The 19,517-nt window shown below is 43.2% G+C and overlaps 1 protein-coding gene across 2 annotated transcripts in view; it reads left to right on the plus strand.

Annotated features, from left to right (window-relative positions):
• The window catches only part of PDK3 (pyruvate dehydrogenase kinase 3), a 75,693-nt gene that overhangs the window by 12,817 nt on the left and 43,359 nt on the right, over positions 1-19,517 (plus strand). For both annotated transcript variants that reach the window (XM_055267345.2, XM_055267346.2), the window contains exon 2: positions 16,770-16,911. In XM_055267345.2, the coding sequence (XP_055123320.1) occupies positions 16,770-16,911 (142 nt within the window). The remainder of the gene's footprint in view (positions 1-16,769; positions 16,912-19,517) is intronic.

The following is a 19,517-nucleotide window of genomic DNA, read 5'->3' on the forward strand; positions in this document are numbered from 1 at the left end:
TATGTTGAAATTTGGTGAGGGCAGTACCTTATTTATTACTTTACATTTTAAATAATTCTTGCTTTTCTTGTGTACTAATTCTTCTTGATAAATTAGTCATTGTGCACCTTGAATAGCATATCATCAAAAGTGTGCTAAGGGAACTGTGGGTGGGTTACGTGGTGTTCTAGGGTTTACATCTTTGCCATGTACTTGGCATTGAAACTGGCATTGAGGCCGGGCATGATGGCTCATGCCTGTAATCTCAGCACTTTGGGAGGCCAAGGTGGGTGAATCACTTGAGGTCAGGAGTTCGAGACCAGCCTGGCCAACATGGTGAAACCCCATATCTACTAAAAAAAATACAATACAAAACAAAAAATCAGCTGGGAGTGGTGGCTCATATCTGTAGTCCCAGCTACTCGGGAGGCTGAGGCAGGAGAATCGTTTGAACCTGGGAGGTGGAGGTTGCAGTGAGCCGAGATCGTGCCACTGCACTCCAGCCTGGGTGATAGAATGAGACTCTGTCACAAACAAACAAACAAACAAACAAAGGAAAAACTAGCATTGAAGTATCTTCAGTTAGCCTATTTCGCTTTTACGGCACGGAGGCTAGTTTACGCTATACTTGCCTTCATGGGAGAGCTGGGTTTGATTGTGACCCATGGTGGATGTCCTTCATATCCCTCAAGGAGAACCCCGTTCATGGTCATTGTCTCATCTTAACTCTGAGATTAAACGTTTTGCCATAATGAATGGCAGAAAAATTATAGTAAACTATTACATTTGCACAGGTCAGCATTCATATTCCCTCTAATTGAATACTTAGGGCTCTAACTCAGTGGTATGTTATTTCCCTAAGGGTCACCTAAACAGTTGTGATTTTATTTTCATTCTTGGACTTGATCTATGATTCTGCTTAACCATTTGAGTTGTACCAGTGTTGCTTTCTCTCTTACCAGGGCATGGAGGTCAGTATATAATAGTCTCACTGTTGGGAAGAAATTATCATCTCTCTAACATTTTCCCACACCATGAAGTTAAATATTTCGCCATGTGTTGCTGGCCAGAAAACAGTAGGGCCTTTTGAAATTTGTAACTTACATATATTTTCCCACAATTGTTACATTTTCATAGACCAGAGAACACTCGGGCTTCTATCTGAACCTTTTCTTGGATCTGTCCTAGTAGGGTATAATGTCTCCTTAAGCTTGCTAGCAGATATTTCTTAATACCAGCCTGTGGATTTTGTATAACTTTGGTTAATTTCTCCTCCTGATTCTGCTGTTAAATAGAAAGCAAAGTGGTTATTGCTGTATTACTATTCTTGCATTGGTCATGTGATGTGCTCATGTGAGCACTTTATTTGTAATAGACTCTTCTAGGAGGAAGCTGCTTGTCTCAGGGAGTCTCCTGTTCTCTAGAAATTGCCCTTCATGGCCAGGGTACTGCTTCTTTTGTTAGAGCTCCTTACATATTCTCTACCGTGTTATCTCTGGCCTACATACCCCTATTCCTGTTTCTTTGACCTGAGCTTGGCTTCAGTGAAGCTATTGGAGAAGGAAATTAAAATGGACTCTTGGCTGGGCACGGTGACTCACACCTATAATCCCAACATTTCGGGAGGCCGAGGCAGGCAGATCACCTGAGATCAGGAGTTTGAGACCAGTCTGGCAAACATGGTGAAACCCCATCTCTAATAAAATACAAAAAAAATTAGCCAGGCATGGTGGCACGTGCCTGTAATCTCAGCAACTTAGGAGGCTGAGGCAGGAGAATCGCTTGAACCCGGGAGGCAGAGGTTGCAGTGAACCGAGGTCACGCCACTGCACTCCGGCTTGGGCGATGGAGTGAGACTCTGTCTCAAAAAAAAAAAAAAAAAAAAAAAAAAAGGACTATGTGGCACCTGAAAAAGATTCAATAGATTCGACTAGCACTTACTGAGTACTTACCAACTAAAACAGGATATCATCTAATTTTCACAACAGCCATGCCCATTTTACCAGTTAGGAAACTGAAGTTCTGAGCAGGTAAGAAAATGACTCACACGTATAATAGGTAGTAGAGCCACATGTCTGCCCGCCTGATAGTCTTACTACCTCTTTATAGCAGAGAAAGTAGGTGAGGGATTGGGCGCAGTGTATGAGCAAAACAAACTGGAGGAAAGGACCATCGAGTGCATTGTCACCGCCTCCCAAGCATTACCACATCCTGAAGCACAGCCGTTTCCTTCTCGAGTTTGTTTAGTTTTTATCTTCCCCATTTAAGATCATCTAAAAGTGAAAGGGAAAAAGAGAGCTGACACTGAAAAGTCTCTTACAGAGTACAAAGATGTTTGTGGTCAGTTTCCTAAGAGGCTGAAATAAAACTCAAAGGTGAAAATAAAGACAACAGCACATGGGTAAATAAAAAATTGGGGATGCTTAATAGCCATTGTCTGGGCTTGAGGAGTTCTTTGATTTGTTTACCCTCATTGAATTTTCTATGATTAGATGCTAGTCCATGGTTCCGAGTCCTGGCTGCTCATGAGAATTGTCTGGGGAGCTCCTAAAATGAGTGACACCTGCTCCCTACATAAACCAATTAAATCAATCGCTGCGGGTAGGAGTCTAGGTGCTGGTGCTTTTGGGTTACCCAGGTGAATGTGTAATAATATTCTTCCAGAGTTAAAACCACAGTATTAGAGCTGGTGAAATTTTTGCCCAAGAGCTATGAACCACTTTAGGGGATACAGTCGGTGAGTGAGATGCCGAAGTCATTCTGGAGTCCATCAGCATTAGTTGAAAGTTCTGGATTTGGAATGAAATGGAAACTAAGAAGCATTGGGAAATTGCCAAGGCATATTCATTGCCTTTGAGGAGCTCATAGATAAATGAGAAGCTGGGACAAATACATAAATTTACGTATGCTAGCCAGAAGGATGAATCATATGATTTTTTGGTATCTTTTCTGCTGTCCCTACCTTGCCCTTAAAGGTTTTTGAAATAAGGGTGGTTTCTGGGAACAGGTAAGGTGTTAACCCAATTGTCCTTTATCCAAAATGTTGTTGGAGGCTTTCTGGATGGAGATCACAAAGAGAAGAACAAAATGTAAATGTGCATACCCTTTTTCTTTTTCTTTTTTCTTTTTTTTTTTTTTTTTTTTTGACGGAGTCTTGCTCTGTCGCCCAGGCTGGAGTGCAGTGGCGCGATCTCGGCTCACTGCAAGCTCCGCCTCCCGGGTTCATGCCATTCTCCTGCCTCAGCCTCCTGAGTAGCTGGGACTACAGGCGCCCGCCACTGCGTCTGGCTAATTTTTTGTATTTTTAGTAGAGACAGGGTTTCACCGTGGTCTCAATCTCCTGACCTCGCAGTCTGCCTGCCTCAGCCTCCCAAAGTGCTGGGATTACAGGCATGAGCCACCGCGCCTGGCCCCTTTTTCTTGACTTCCACCTTTTTTCCTTGGCTGTTTACTCCTACCTAGCACTGCTCTCCAGAGTTGTCTTAGAATTTACATTAGTAGGCAAGGTTAGTGTATGATAAATAACTGTATAGAGAGACAAACAAAAATCTTATCCTCTTAGACTAATTCAGTGGGAACTTGAGCTTAGAGATTGATGTGGTTTGGCTCTGTGTCCCCACCCAAATCTCATGTTGAATTATGATCTTCAGCGTTGGTGATGGGGCCTGGTGGGAGGTGATTGGATCATGGGAGCAGATTTCCCCCTTGCTGTTCTCATGATAGCGAGTGAGTTCTCATGAGATCTGGTTGTGTAAAAGTGTGTAGCACTTCTCCCTTCGCGCTCTCTCTCTCCTGCCACCATGTGAAGATGTGCTTGCTTCCCCTTCACCTATGCCATGATTGTAAGTTTCCTCAGGCCTCCCCAGCCATGTGGACTGTGAGTCAATTAAACCTCTTTCCTTCATAAATTGCTCAGTCTCAGGTAGTTCTTTCTAGCCACATGAGAACAAACTAATACAGAGATCATCTGTAATCTTCCCAATTTTACACATGAGAAAGTAGAAGCCCCAAGTAAGGAAGAGACTATCCCAATCATCAGCTAGTTTTTGGTATAACATTTTGGCCACCTCTTCCAAAGGGAACCAGAAATTATTCTTTTTATGAGGCCAAGGGAACTTACATTTGTGTGCCACTCTCTGCTAAACACAATAGTAGTTAGCTGTAATTCTCACAGCGTCCACATTAAGTGTTTCCATTTCTTGGATGAAGAGTCTAAAGCTTAGATAGTTTAACTCTCTTACCTAAGCAAAGTTAGGGGCAAAGCCATGGTTAAAATTCAGATAGAGTGAGGTTTGTTTGTTTGTTGGAGACAGAGTGTTCCTCTGTCGTCCAGGCTGGAGTGCGTGGTGTGATCTTGGCTCACTGCAACCTCCACCTCCAGGTTCAAGTGATTCTCCTGCCTTAGCATCCCAAGTATCTGGGATAACAGGCACCCATCACCACGCCTGGCTAATTTTTTGTGTTTTTAGTAGAGATGGGGTTTCACCATGTTGTCCAAGCTGGTCTCAAACTCCTGACCTCAAGTAATCTGCCCGCCTTGGCCTCTCAGAGTGCTGGGATTACAAGCAAGATTGAGCTTTTAAACCTATGCTCTTTTCAGTTTAACATAGTATACCATCGTCCCCAGTGCAATTCTTTATAGCAAATATAGTCTCTATTAGCAATGCTGGGGTTTTGTCTAAATTTATTCTGTTACACAATCAGGAAATGGTATAATCTAATGCTTATCTAGTTTTATTATTTCAGAACTATCAGATTGATACCTACTCCACTTACTTACGATGAAATAATTCTACTTCTGAAAACCACTACTTGTTAGTCTGCATTATCATCTCTGGGAATATGAGAAGCAGTATATACAGACTTGTACTCCAGTCTTAATTTCTGATGCCTACCAGCAGTGTGAGCCTGCGCAAATCACTTAAATCCCACTACACTTCAGTGTCCTTATCTACAAAATAGAAATGCTAGTGACTAATCATAGGATGGTTGCATTGATGAGACTGAGAACGTATGGCATAGTGCATAACACATGGTAGGTGCTTGGTAGATGTTGGTTATGAATTTACTATGAGAAGTTAGTGACACAGCATTTCCTGGATGAAGTCAGCTTTCTGCTAAGAATAAAAGCTGGGTAGGGAGCTCTTAACCTTGAATGTTAATTATCTTCAAGTTTATTGGCTGAAGGTCTCAGCTGTACAAAACTGATCATTTTCCAAGAAACATAGCACTTTCGGCTCTTTTGTGCTTTGAGAGTGACTTGCTTTGAATTCCCTTTGATCACTGTGATGGCTAACTAAACGATTTGCCTCAGTTAACCTCAAATATGAGTACAGTGTGACCATTAGCTATTCCTGCTTCCATGACAACAAGGCATCCTGTAACTCACCAATTTACCGTTAGGACTAGATTCTAAACTGGAATTAGGTTGATATGGATGCATGGCGGCTTTGGCTGCATAGTGCTTGTTACTCACATGCTCTAGCTGGTCACAGCTTTATTTGTGACATCTGTTCTGAACACATCATGTCTCTTCTTTTCCACTCTCTGGCCTGACACACCATATTGACTGTTACTGCCACTGTATTGTCTTCCTACCTCCCTTTTGGCTCTTCTCATGATTTTAAGGATTGAATATCCTTAACCAAATATATAGAATGAAGTTGGCCTGTAAGAGGGATTTACCATTACCTGCAAATGTTATCTTGAACCCCTGAATTTCATTTGCTATGTTAAGTTTGTAACTAAACTTATTGGGTGTTTTACTTTTCAGTTGCAATCAGAGGTTTTCTTTGTGTGTGTATGTGACACAGGCTCTCACTCTGTCACCTAGGCTGGAGTGCAGTGGCGCAATCTTGGTTCCCTACAGCCTCGACCTCCCGGGCTCAAGCAATCCTTGCACCTCAGCCTCCGAGTACCTGGGACTACAGGTGCACACTGCCACATCCGGCTAATTTGTATATTTTTTGTAGAGACGGGGTTTCACCATATGGCCCAGGCTGCTCTCGAACTCCTGAGCTCAAGTGATCCTCCTACCCCGGCCTCCCACTGGGATTACAGGTGTGAGCCACCGTGCCCAGCCAGGAAATTTTTTGTTGTTGTTGAGACAAAGTCGCACTCTGTTGCCCAGGCTGGAGTGCAGTGGCACGATCTCGGCTCACTGCAACCTCCACCTCCCAGATTCAAGAGATTCTCATGCCTCAGCCTCCCAAGTAGCTGGGACTACAGGCACGTGCCACCATACCTGGCTAATTTTTTTGTATTTTTAGTAGAGATGGGGTTTCGCCATGTTGCCCAGGCTGGTCTCAAACATCTGAGCTCAAGTGATCCTCCCACCTTGGCTTCCCACTGGGATTACAGGTGTGAGCCACCACGCCCAGCCAGGAAATATTTATTGAATACCTACAATGTACCAGGTATTGTACTAATGGACTCTTCAATCTTTTGAGGAATCATACAGGACATAGAACTCATAGAACTCTGACTGAGGCAGTGGCAGAGGGCATTGCCTAAGCACAGGGCACAACTTCTGGGCCCACAGAGAAATCCATTCACAGCTTGCTTTGGCTTTGTTACACAGAGCAGCAGTTTTCTCACTAGTCTGTGTAGATATGTTTCAAAAGAGCAAACAAACAGGATTTCTAAAGAGAGAGGATCAAGAGACTACTACCTTAATTAACAACTCTATCCCAGTCACCTTGGTACCCCCTTTTCCTATCAGAAGAACAAAAATCATTGCATGAACGGTACCACGGGAGTCAGAACCCATTAGGAAGCTCTGCATATAGTAGCATATTTTGTGTGAGATTTTTGTATTTTTTTAAATAATAGAATAGTTCTAGTTATAGGAAGCTTTTTATTAGTTACTTTGCCGTATTTGCTTTATTTTTCCCTCTCCATCCATCCCTATTCCTCTCTCTCTCTCTCTCACATACACATGCTTTATGCTTTTTTGCTGAACCATTTGAGAATAAATTGCAGACATCATGCCTCTTTACCCCTAGATACTTAAGTATGTATGTCCTCAGCTTAAGGGTATTCTCCTAATAACCATGATAGAGTTATTACCCTTTGGGAATTTATCATTGATATAAAAATAAAATGGAACATCTAAATTTCCCTTAATGGGGCCGGGCGCTGTGGCTCACGTCTGTAATCCCAGCACTTTGAGAGGCTCAGGGTGGTGGAACACCTGAGGTCAGGAGTTCGAGACCAGCCTGGCCAACATGGTGAGACCCTGTGTCTACTAAAAATACAAAAATTAGCCAGGCGTGGTGGCGCACATCTGTAATCCCAGCTACTCGGGAGGCTGAAGTAGGAGAATCTCTTGAAACCGAGAGGTAGAGGTTGCAGTGAGCTGGGGTCGTGCCTCTGCACTCCAGCCTGGGCGACAGAGCAAGACTCCATCTCAAAAAAGTAAAACAAAACAAAACAAAATTTGTTGTAATGGCTGCCAGTTCTTATATTGGACAGCTCTCAGGTCTAGAACACTCTCAGAAGGCACTGTAGCAGAGGAGAGTGCTGAGCATAGTGCAGCAGAGCCCGGGGTGGGGGACAGGGGACTCCCACCTCAGCAACGCAGTAGACCAGCAGCGGGCAGGAGTGACAGGAAGGCTGGCTGGGTGCAAACAGGAGAATGAACTAAAAGTCTGCAGACAGAAGGGCCACCCTCTGTTCTGACCTCTAGAACATTAACAGCAGGCAGTTATCCCTATTGGCAAGGTAAAGGACAAAAGGGGGTTCTTCTCTAAAGACACTGATGGAACTATTTCAGGAGAATCAGGGAAGCTGGTTGTGGTGTTAGCGCCCACTGAAAAGCCCCAGTGTAATCAGGAATTCGGGGAGCTGTCTCCGCCATGAGCCCCACAGGGCTCCCAGTCTTTAGCCTGCTTCCTTCCCAAACCTGACTGAACAACCAAAGATCACCACACGTCTGAGGGAAGCCTACAGCGAGAAAGAGACTAACAAAGACAGAAAAATGGACATTAACCCCCAAAAGAGACAAAATCTGACTGGCCGTAAAAGAGTGCTTTAAAATATAATTTAGCAATAAATCATCTACAACCCCCCATTAACATCCTAGAGAAGATTGCATTTTCCAAAGATGGCCATGAGGATACTTTTCTACAGTGTGACCTTGGCACCCCTCTGTCAGAAGCAGGCATCGAAATTTCCTTCTGGAGTCTGGGCAGGCCCTGGCTACTTAGCCTAATTGATTGTGGCAGACTAGGCAAGCTGTGTGACTTCTGAGCCTGGGTCATAAAAGGCCATGCGGCTGCTGTCTTTTCACTGAAGTGGTGGAAGGATCCAACTAGCCCGAGGCTGCCGTGATGTGAGGGAGCCCAGGAAGAGGCCACCCCAAGCTGCTCAGATGGGCAATCCTAGTTGTGAAGTTATCGGTCCCAAGCATCAGACTTAGGAGTGAAGGGGCCCTCGGATGCTTCCAGACCCAAGATCTAGTCACCCTGCAGCCTTCGAGTTTTCCCAGCTGAGGCCCAGATAAGCCATCCCTTCTGCGTCCTGTCTAAATTCCTGACTCATAGCATCTGTGAGTATCATAATATGGACTTTGGACTGAAAGAAGTCGTGTAATATCTGGATGTTTTGGGGCACTGAATTGGATAGGGAATAAAGTGTGCCTGAAATCCCCAGTATTTGGCTCTTTGTCTCTGCAGTTCTGACTCACTCTTTTTGTTTTTGTTTTTTTTTGAAATGGGGTTTCACTCTGTCACCTGGGCTGGAGTGCAGTGGCACAATCACAGCTCACTGCAGCCCCGACCTCCTGGCTCAAGCGATCATCCTGCCTCAGTCTCCCAAGTAGCTGGAACTATAGTCACGCACCACCATGCCTAGCCAATTTTTTATTTCTTTGTGGAGACTGGGTCTCCCTATGTTGCCCAGGCTGGTCTTGAACTCTTGGACTCAAGCAGTCCTCTTGCCTCAGCCTCCCAAAGTGCTGGGATTACAGGCATACCTGGCTCACTGTTGTTAATAACCAAAACATGATCCGGCCTAGAGGGGAGGCAGCCCCAAGTTTGGCAGATTCCAAATCTGCAACCTATTTTGATCTCTTCTTAAATTCAGAAATAAATTTTCTTGAACAAAGGGAAACTCTTAAGCTCTTAAGGCAGTGAGAAACTGCTCATGAAACCAAACAAACATTTTAAAAGTAGAAACTAAGTTTTTAAAAAAGTGATTCTTTGAAGGACATTCACAATCATTTGGTAGGTCTCCATTCACATGTCAGGTTGTTTCTTCTGAAGGACTATTCAATTAATCATTGTTGGTAAATCCGAAAATTAATGACTTATTCTAAAATTCAGTGTTTTCAACAGATTGAAATCTTATAACTACAACTAGAGAAAAGAAGTTGAAGAGCTCACCTGCACACATGGACATAAACATGGGGACAACAGACACTGCGAACTACTAGACGTGGGGGGGGAGTGGGCGTGGGTTGAAAAACTACCTATTGGGTACTGTGCACACTGCCTCGGTGCAACATACACATGGAACAAACCTGCCCATGTGCCCCCTGTATCTGAAATAAAAGTTGAAAATTTTTTTTAAAAAGAGCTTAAAATAATATGTTCTCAGTTATATTTTACCAGTTTAAACATGGCTAATGGAAAAAATACATTGCCAACTCAGACATTTAGTTGGTGATATTAATCAAAACATTTAGTTGATGATATTAATAAAAATTATCAGAATGAGCTGGATCATTCTGTTGGGGTTTTTTGGTGCCTTGCGAGTAATTTTTCCGTGTATTGCTCTTTATCTCATTATTGCCACTCCCAAAACCACCCCCCAACCCCCACCAACTGCTAAAGCTGAACAATGGACAAAGAAGGCCTTCAAGTAATCCAGACAGAGGAGACTCTACATTTTAGGAGGCATGGTCTCTGTTGATTGAAGACAGTACAAAATATGTCCTTAGCCTCTGCTTTAATTAAAAGGTACTTACTATCAATCACTTGAACCTAGGAGGCGGAGGTGGCAGTGAGCCAAGATTGTGCCATTGCACTCCAGCCTGGGCAACAAGAGCAAAACTCCATCTCAAAAAAAAAAAAAAAAAAAAGGCACTTATTATCAGGTGACTTGATTAATTGAAGAAATAATTATTTTTTCTGCCGCCTGTAAATTAGTCGAAAAGAGGATTAAAGCCAAGCCAAGGTTATCAGCTGCTGTGGAAACCAGGTATAAAGAAATATGTCTGTGAGCTCCCGCTCTCAGGCAGCTAGCTAAACGCTCTTGGCTACCTCCTGGTTCCACCATAGAGAAGGCTCCCTGCATTAAATTGAAAGTCATTTGTATTTCTGTGTCTGTTCACCCTAGGTCTTGGTGAATGTGAAGCTATATGGAACCTTTCTAGACAAAGCAAATCATACCTTTTGCAAATATAGTAATTGTCTCCAGCTTCCCAATAAAAGGACAAAGTATAAAACACAGAGGCCATTAATGATATATAATTAATGGCTCACGCCTGTAATCCTAGAACTTTGGGAAGCTGAGGCAGGCGGATCACCTGAGGTCAGGAGTTCGAGACCAACCTGGCCAACGTGGTGAAACCCCGTCTCTACTAAAAATACAAAAATTAGCCGGGTGTGGTGGTGCATGCCTGTAATCCCAGCTGCTCGGGAGGCTGAGGCAGGAGAATCGCTTGAACTCAGGAGGTGGAGGTTGCCACCACTTGGTGAGCCAAGATTGCGCCACTGCACTCCAGCCTAGGCAGCAGAGAGAGACTCTGTCTCAAAAACAAACAAACAAACAAACAAACAGAAACAAAAGAGAATGAAAGGATCGTCAAACTTAGGAGAAAAACAGAAGAAATGCACATGAGTGTATTTGAGTCTAATGACCTGTTTGCATCCACTAAGTCAGAATTTTCCAAGCCCCCTCACCTGCTCCCTTTGTCATCTTTGAACTGATACCAGGGAGAAACTTAATTGGTAAATTTGAATAAGATGAAGTATATTGAGAAATGCAGAATAAAAATAGTCAAAATTCAGGAATGTAGAGAAGCCAAGTAAGTAGGGAAAAAATGAAGTCAAGTAATTGGAAAGCAGAACTGGAAAATACACAATATACCAGAAGACTTATCAAAACAGAACCCTCTGGCGAGGACATTCATTTAAAACCAAAATGTTTTTCTTGGTAAGTTTATTATTTAAAAAAAAAATGGTTGTTAGAACCTTTTCATTTAAACTGAGTATCCGGCATTAATACATAGGAAAGATACTTTCAATGCGTGTGAAGAAAGCACAGAAAGATTATAAAAATCAGGCATTTCATACTTATTTTTAGGCTAACTAATTAACTAAAAAAGACTTATCCTCCTATTTAAGCTGATATATAATTAAGGTGTCTGAGTACAAAGAATTTGTCCCTAAACCTAATGTAGAATGTAAGAGACAAAACCTGAAATTTTTCAACTACTCTTTTTAAAAAATAACAAACTTCTGGACTGGGTGCGGTGGCTCACGCCTGTAATCCCAGCACTTTGGGAGGCTGAGGCGGGCAGGTCACTTGAGGTCAGGAGTTGGAGACCAGCCTGTCCAACATGGTGAAACCTCGTCTCTACGAAAAATACAAAAATTAGCTGGGCGTGGTGATGGGCACCTGCAATCCCAGCTACTCGGGAGGCTGAGGCAGGAGAATCGTTTGAACCTGGGAGGCGTAGGTTGCAGTGAGCCGAGATCACACCACTGCACTTCAGCCTGGGCAACAGAGTGAGACTCTGTCTCAAAAAAAAAAAAAAAAAAACAACAACAAACAAAGAAAAAAACAAACTTCTGAAAGCATTATCTATTCTTTGAAAAAATCATTGAGAAGCTACCATAGGCGAGGCACTATAATATGTGCTATGGGGGATACAGAGACAGATAAAAGTTTCTTTCCACATGAGTTTTATAACAGGCTGATAATCCAAGGAAGCTTGAAGAAGATGCTTCCTGAAATTTGGTTCTCTTAGACCATGCCTAGTAGTTGAGTTTTAATTATTGCAGAATCATCAGATGAGCCCAGGGAATGGGTTCTCAGGGCTGACCAAGCAGTAACTGACAATTCGATTGTGTATCCCATGGCCGCAGACTATTCTGTTTGAGCATCATCAGCATCATTAGTGATTGCTATTTAATTAGCCCCTCTTCTAAGTTTTAAGAACATGTGACTGTTAAATATTGTGGTTTATTAAATTTTTATTTATAGAGATGGGGGGGGGTCTTGCTACATTGCCCAGGCTGGTCTCGAACTCCTGGCCTCATGTGATCTTCCCATCTCAGCCTCCCAAGTAGCTAGGATTACAGGCGTGAGCCACTGCCTCTGGTTTAAATGTTAAGCACATGTTAACCCTCACCAAATCTCTGTGAAGCAGATACTGCTCTTATTTTATAGGTGGTTACAATGAAGTTTAGAAGCATAAAGAAACTTACCCCTGCTCATGAAGCTTGTGAATGCTCTACTCAAGATTCAAACCCCAACTGAACTTCAGCACCTGACCTTTGTCATCACCGCCCCACAGGACCAGAGGCTTTTCTCTGAATCCTGAACTCAAAAAACTCTGAAAATTGAATTTCTTCTTCATATATTTGCTGCCAAAACTCATTTTGTGGCAAAACCAGACCTGAAATGACTTGATTCCATAGTCTTTATCCTACTTACTGGAAATGTTCACGTATTTCACTGCAGCTATGTTGTGGCTCTCTAATACTCTGTATTGTACAATGTATGGTATAGACTCCTTTTTACCTTCCTAAAATTGGAAAACCTTTAAATTCTGAAACCATCTAGATCTGCAACTTTTAGAGAAGAGATGAGAACCTGACTATGGCCACCTCACACCTGCCAGCCAGCTCTCACTGCTCACAACATGCTCGTATCCTGTGGCTCCTAACGGGCTGCCAACCTGGAAATTTAAACATGTATACTTTCATTACCCTCAAAAACTCATAATTGTGAAAAAATTATTAGTTCATACTGATACTCCAAGTTTCAGTTTAACACCAGAATTCTTCTACTTCTTCCCTATTCCAGAACTTCCTTTTCCCTGTTAAAGAAAAAAAAAAACTGGCTAGGCATGGTGGCTCATGCCTGTAATCCCAACAGTTTGGGAGGCCGAGGTGGGCGGATCACCTGAGGTCAGGAGTTCAAGACCAGCCTGGCCAACATGGTGAAACCCTGTCTGTACTAAAAATACAAAAATTAGCTGGGCATGGTGGCGGATGCCTTTAATCCCAACTACTCCAGAGGCTGAGGCAGGGAGAATTGCTTGAACTCGGGAGGTGGAGGTTGGGTGACAGAGCGAGACCCCATCTCAAAAAAAAAAAAAAAGAAAAAGAAAAAGAAAAGAAAAAAAAATTATCTGATACTTGTTAAAGATGGTAGGGAAGGCTTTATTCAAGAGGGATCACTACAGTGGGAGTTTTGTAGTAGTGGGGAGAGATCAGGTTGAACTCTTAATGCAACAAGGACAAGTGGAAATTTATAGCCAAGGAGCAGGGTGTGGGTCAATGGGTGGAAAGTTACTAAGAGGAAAAATCCAGGTCGGAGGGGATTCTTGTTGAAGGCAGGCCAGGGTGATAAGATATCGAGGGTAGGGGGATCAGACACCAAGGGTAGGGGATTTTCACTAAAATGACTCAGCAGGATTTTTGCTGAGACTGGACTAAGCAGGTCAAGATAGAACCCAAAGTCGAGGCCTAGTCAGAAAGAGGACTCAGAGCTGGGCACGGTGGCTCATGCCTGTAATCCCAGCACTTTGGGAGGCTGAGACAGGAGGATCACTTGAGCCCAGGGGTTCGAGACCAGCCTGGGCAACATGGCGAAACCCCCTCTTTACTAAAAATACAAAAATTAGCCAGGTGTCCCAGCTACCTGGGAGGCTGAGGTGGCAGGATCACTTGAGCCCAGGAGGTTGAGGCTGTAGTAAACCGTGATTGTGCCACTGCACTGCAGCCTGGGTGACAGAGTGTGACCCTGTCTCCAAAAACAAACAAACCCAGAACCTGTTTCAAGTTTGGTCAAAGGAGAGAGTCTTTGTCATCCCACAGTGAGAACATCAGTGTTTCTTTTGTGATTTAAAAATAATTTCCTTTCTGTTTAGCCAGGATGCAAAGTATTTTTCCTGGCATGTAAAAAGCTAGACTTATATTTTAACTTAGATAATAGAGAATTCATTTTATAATGAGATTCACTGTGATAAATATCAGCAATTTTAGTGCATTTAAAATTAAAATTATATTCATCCAGAACCTTTTAGGAATAATATACAGATGCTCCTTGACTTACAGTAGGGTTATATCGTGATGAATCCATCATAAGTCAAAAATATTGTAACTCAAAAATGCACTTGGCCAGGCACAGTGGCTCATGCCTGTAATGCCAGCACTTTGGGAGGCCAAGGTGGGTGGATCACTTGAGGTCAGGAGTTCGAGACCAGCCTGGCCAACATGATGAAACCCTATCTCTACTGCAAACACAAAAATTAGCCAAGCATTGTGACGGGCACCTGTAATCCCAGCTACTCAGGAGGCTGAGGCACAAGAATCGCTTGAACCCCGGGGGGTGGAGGTTGCAGTGAGCGGAGATCATGCCACTGCACTCCAGCCTGGGTGACAGAGTGAGATTCTGTCTCAAAACAAAAAAGCACTTAATAATTAGATAAACCCATCATAAAGTCAGAAGATTAAACAATCAAAAAATCGTAAGTTGAACTGTTTTAAGTTGGGGACTGTCTCTATATTATTTGAAGCAAAATGACCAGAGTCGGCTGGACGCGGTGGCTCATGCCTGTAATCCCAGCACTTTGGGAGGCCGAGGCGGGTGGATCACGAGGTCAGGAGATGGAGACCATCGTGGCTAACACAGCGAAACCCAGTCTCTACTGAAAATACAAAAAATTAGCCAGGCGTGGTGGTAGGTGCCTGTAGTCCCAGCTACTTGGGAGGCCTCGGCAGGAGAATCGCTTGAACCCAGGAGGCGGAGGTTACAGTGAGTCGAGATCATGCCACTGCACTCCAGCCTGGGCGACAGAGCAACACTCCGTCTAAAAAAAAAAAAAATGACCAGAGTCATTTTAAATGTTAATTGCCTAAGGCCAAATGAATGTGTATAGAATAGATGTTGGAAGGTCATTGCGGGGGCATTACACCCCTTCTCCTCTTACCTGAAGTGGGTATTTGGGGATTAAGGTACTTATCACAGTGAAAGTATGAAGGAGAAAAGTGAATCATCAGTTAGTTAAAAGATTTACCAAAGGCCTTCAATATACTCACTTAGGATGAGGGAAATGAGGGATGGATTATTTCAGACTTTCATCTTTTATTGTAACTTTTTTGAGAATGGAGAAGGGGGTCAGGGATGAGTGGGGAAGAAAGGTTCTGCAGATTACTTTCTAGGGTAGGTTCTTTTTTTCAAGTTTTATTTGGTAGGGAGAGCAAATGAATAAACCAGAATATGACTGGAAGTGTTAGAAAATTGGATTTACTTCTGAATCTTTGACTTGCTGCCTTCATGACGTACAGAAGAATAAGGAGAGTTTGGAAGAGAAAATTGTTAAATGGCTCTGCTCATCTCTCTCTGGGCCTGGCCATGATGTTGCCCATTTCTGTGCAGCCTCCAGGGAATATGGAGCAGCAAAGAGGCCTAGGCAGGGCAAGGGAGATGGGATGGACCCCTCAATACCACGGAGACCGGAAGGACCAGTGTTTGTCCAACACTTGCTCCGTGTCAGCCTCCATGCACAGTATCACATTTAGTCCTTACACAAACTAGTTTTATCCCCATTTTACAGATTAAGGCAGCTGAGACTCAGAAGTGAAGAAGCTTACCAAAGGTTTCACAACCTGCAAATGGAGGAGTTGGGGCTGGAGAACATTTCTGTCTCCAAAGCTCATGCCTTTTCTATCAGGCACTCCACCCCCAGCCACCATGGAGTTTCCAGCAGGGCTGGGGGTTGCAGGCCAGGCTGATGCTAGAACTCTTCCTGCCACATGACAGCAGAGGAAAGAGCTCAGGTTTCCTCTTTTAAGTGGCCAGGTATGTTTCCTCTCATGGCATCTTGTTTATGTAAATTTTATGCACAGCCAGTTCAGGGAAGCCTCTGGAAGGCACTGACCTCCTTCCTTATGGTCAACCCACATCTTACCCTCTCCGATGTGGCATGGTAGATCACTCTGCCTCTGAGTATACCCAGGAGATAGTTTCTCTGGCATGTTTCTCTGGCACATGCCAACCCTGTGTCTCAGTCAGAGCCTCTCCTCTGGAATCACAGGGTGTCTGGGGTCTGTGGTTACTTCCCAGAGGGGCAGAGCTATGGTCCCTGAAGAAACACACTGGAGGAAAATCTTAGGAAACAGTTGGCACACACGATAGGTGAATATTTGTGAAATGAATGGATCTGTTGCCTCCTGGAAAGTCCTATGAATGGGAGTGGATTTACACGTTCTGTTACCTTTGTACTTGGCAGTTTTCCCATGGTGTTTATTTGAAAACAAGTTCAGATTATATCCCAGGTCACTTTTATATTGCCGCTGGTAACACTAGGAACGTTTTTGTGTTAAGAAAAAAAAACTGCTTTCAAAGTTGCCTCTTGTAATGAATGTTCTTTTTCTCTGCTAATTAACATATTTTCTTGAACTTGCTATTTCAAAGGATAAAAATTCAACTAGAGACTGCAGGATTATTTAATTTTCTCTTTCCAACCAGTAGTAACCGTGCTACCATGGGAGCACTTTATTTCTCCATCTGTTAGACTATAAAATCATGGAACATTTTTCATGTCTTAATAGGGAGAGATAATGCATGTGAGAAAACTTCATATATGTTTCTACGAAAGGAACTTCCTGTGCGGCTGGCTAACACAATGAGAGAAGTTAATCTTCTGCCGGATAATTTACTTAACCGCCCTTCAGTGGGATTGGTTCAGAGTTGGTAAGTAAACAATGTGGCTTAAAATGGATCTTCCCACAATGCTGTGAACATTTGGCAGCGAGACCATTCTCTGTAAAAGTGCACATACTGCCCATCTAGGAATGAGTCATTTGGGATAGCTGGGTTTTCCATGCAATTAAAAGTTGTTTTGTTTTGTTTTGTTTTCTTTTTGAGCTGTTCGTTTTAAAGTTGTTTTAATGAAAATGCTTGTAAATTATACTAGACACTTTCTTGAGTTTTTCTTGTGTGTGGTGGGGTTGCAGTTCTTCTGACAGGATATTTGCTGCTTTTATCAAGTCTTCACCTTACTCCTTTTGTTTTCCTTGTAAAAGACATTCCTTGAAGTCAGTACTTCTTGTAGAACAAATTAAGTCATTTAAAGGGGAACCTCAGATTGGAAAAATATCAGTTCCCTGCTTTGCTTCATTTGCTCCATGAAAAGTAGGAAAAATTTTGACAGAGTATAACGTAAACTTAAATCAGTTATAGCTCTCATGCTTAAAGCATATGTCATTTAACTGAAGAAGTTGAATTTGTGACACAAAGTCCTGGGCCACCCGTGCTTCTGACTGAGTGGCTAGACATTGAGTTTCCATGCCCCTTTTCTCAGATTTGATAATTTGCTAGAACAGCTCACAGAACTCAGGAAGATACTTTACCTATGTTTATAGGTTTATTAGAAAGGGTACAATTCAGGAACAGCCACATGGGAGAGATGCACAGGGCAAGGTATGGGGGGCCACGTGGAGCTTCCATGCCCACTCTGGGCACACCACCCTCCCAGTACCCCCATATGTTCACCAATCTGGAGACTCTCTGATGGTCGTTCAAGGGTTTTGATAGAACTCAATCTCCAGCCCTCTCCCCTCCCCAGAGGTTGAGGGTAAGAGCTGAAAGTTGCAGTCCTCGAATCACTTGGCCTTTCTGGTGACCAGCCCCATCCTGAGGCTATCTAGAGATCCCATCCTAAGTCACCACATTAGCATAAACTCAGGTGTGGTCAAAGGTGGCTCCTTATGGATAGCAGAAGACACTCCTATCATTCAGGAAGTTCCAAGGGTTTTGGGAGCTCCGTGCCAGGAAGCAAGGACAAAGACCAAATGTTCTTAAATGTATTATATTATTCCAGCAAAGTATAGGCTTGAACAAATTGCTATGTCAACTCTATTGTCTGGTTTTTGTCTTTTAACTGTTCCTTTTCCATATCCATTCCAAACAAATGCATGCCATTTCTTCCTTCTTGTTTCTTAAACATTCTATTTTGAAATACTTTCCTACTTAACAGAAGGGTTGTAAAACTGGTAGAAAGAATTCCAGTATACCTTCACGTGGATTCACTAATTGTTAACATTGTTAACATTTGGCAACGTTCTACCATTGTCATTCATATTCTCTCTTTCTGTCTCACTCTCTGCATACACACACACACACACACACACGTGCGTGCACACATATATATATCTATGTCTATATATGGTACACACACCCATATATGGTACACATACACAATGTCTACATCATGCCCCTTTGCCCTAAATACTTTAGCATGTATTTCATTGGAACAGGTCTTAGAAAACCACAATGTGATCATCAAATTCGAGAAATTTAACATTGATAGAGTAATGTCTTCTAATATGTAGAACTTGTTCTCACTTTACTACTAATTGTCCTGATACTACCCCCATCTTTTTTTTTTTTTTTTTTTTTCAATTTCTCCTCCTGATTTAGGAATCCACTTCAGGATCATGTATTGTGTTTCACTGCCATTTTTTCCTTTTAAAAGCGAATCTTATGCATAATGGACTGTGAACCCCACCACCATCCCCTTGGTCACAGTGTGTCCTCCTTGCTCTCTTGACTGTCAGGCTGGGAACCTCAAAATAATCTTTTTTTTTTTTTTTTTGAGACGGAGTCTCTCTCTGTCGCCCAGGCTGGAGTGCAGTGGTGGGATCTCGGCTCACTGCAAGCTCCGCCTCCTGGGTTCACGCCATTCTCCTGTCTCAGCCTCCCAAGTAGCTGAGACTACTACAGGCGCCCGCCACCACGCCCTGCTAATTTTTGTATTTTTAGTAAAGACGGGGTTTCACCATGTTAGCCAGGTTGGTCTCGATCTCCTGACCTTGTGATCCGCCTGCCTCGGCCTCTCAAAGTGCTGGGATTACAGGCGTGAGCCACCGCACCCGGCCCAGAATAATCTTTGGCTCCTTTCTATTTATGACTTTCTGCAACTGTCCCCTTTGGAAAGGACAGGATGCCTACCTAGCTTGCTTGCGTGTGGCAGGGCAGAGGGCATCACTGGGGCTGGCTGGCTTTGACCTCTTGGTGTTTTGACCCAATGATTTTAACAATATCTAATCCATAGCCTTATGTGCCCAGAGACTTTTATTTATTTAATTTATTTATTTTTTTGAGGTGGAGTCTTGCTCAGTCACCCAGGCTGGAATGCAGTGGCATAACCTCGGCCCACTGCAACTTCTGCCTCCTGGGTTCAAGCGATTCTCCTGCCTCAGCCTCCCGAGTAGCTGGGACTACAGACATATGCTGCCACGCCCAGCTAATTTTTTGTATTTTTAGTAGAGACGGGGTTTTGCCATGTTGGCCAGGCT

This window comes from Symphalangus syndactylus, chromosome X (assembly GCF_028878055.3).
Source record: "Symphalangus syndactylus isolate Jambi chromosome X, NHGRI_mSymSyn1-v2.1_pri, whole genome shotgun sequence".
Lineage (NCBI taxonomy): Eukaryota > Metazoa > Chordata > Mammalia > Primates > Hylobatidae > Symphalangus > Symphalangus syndactylus.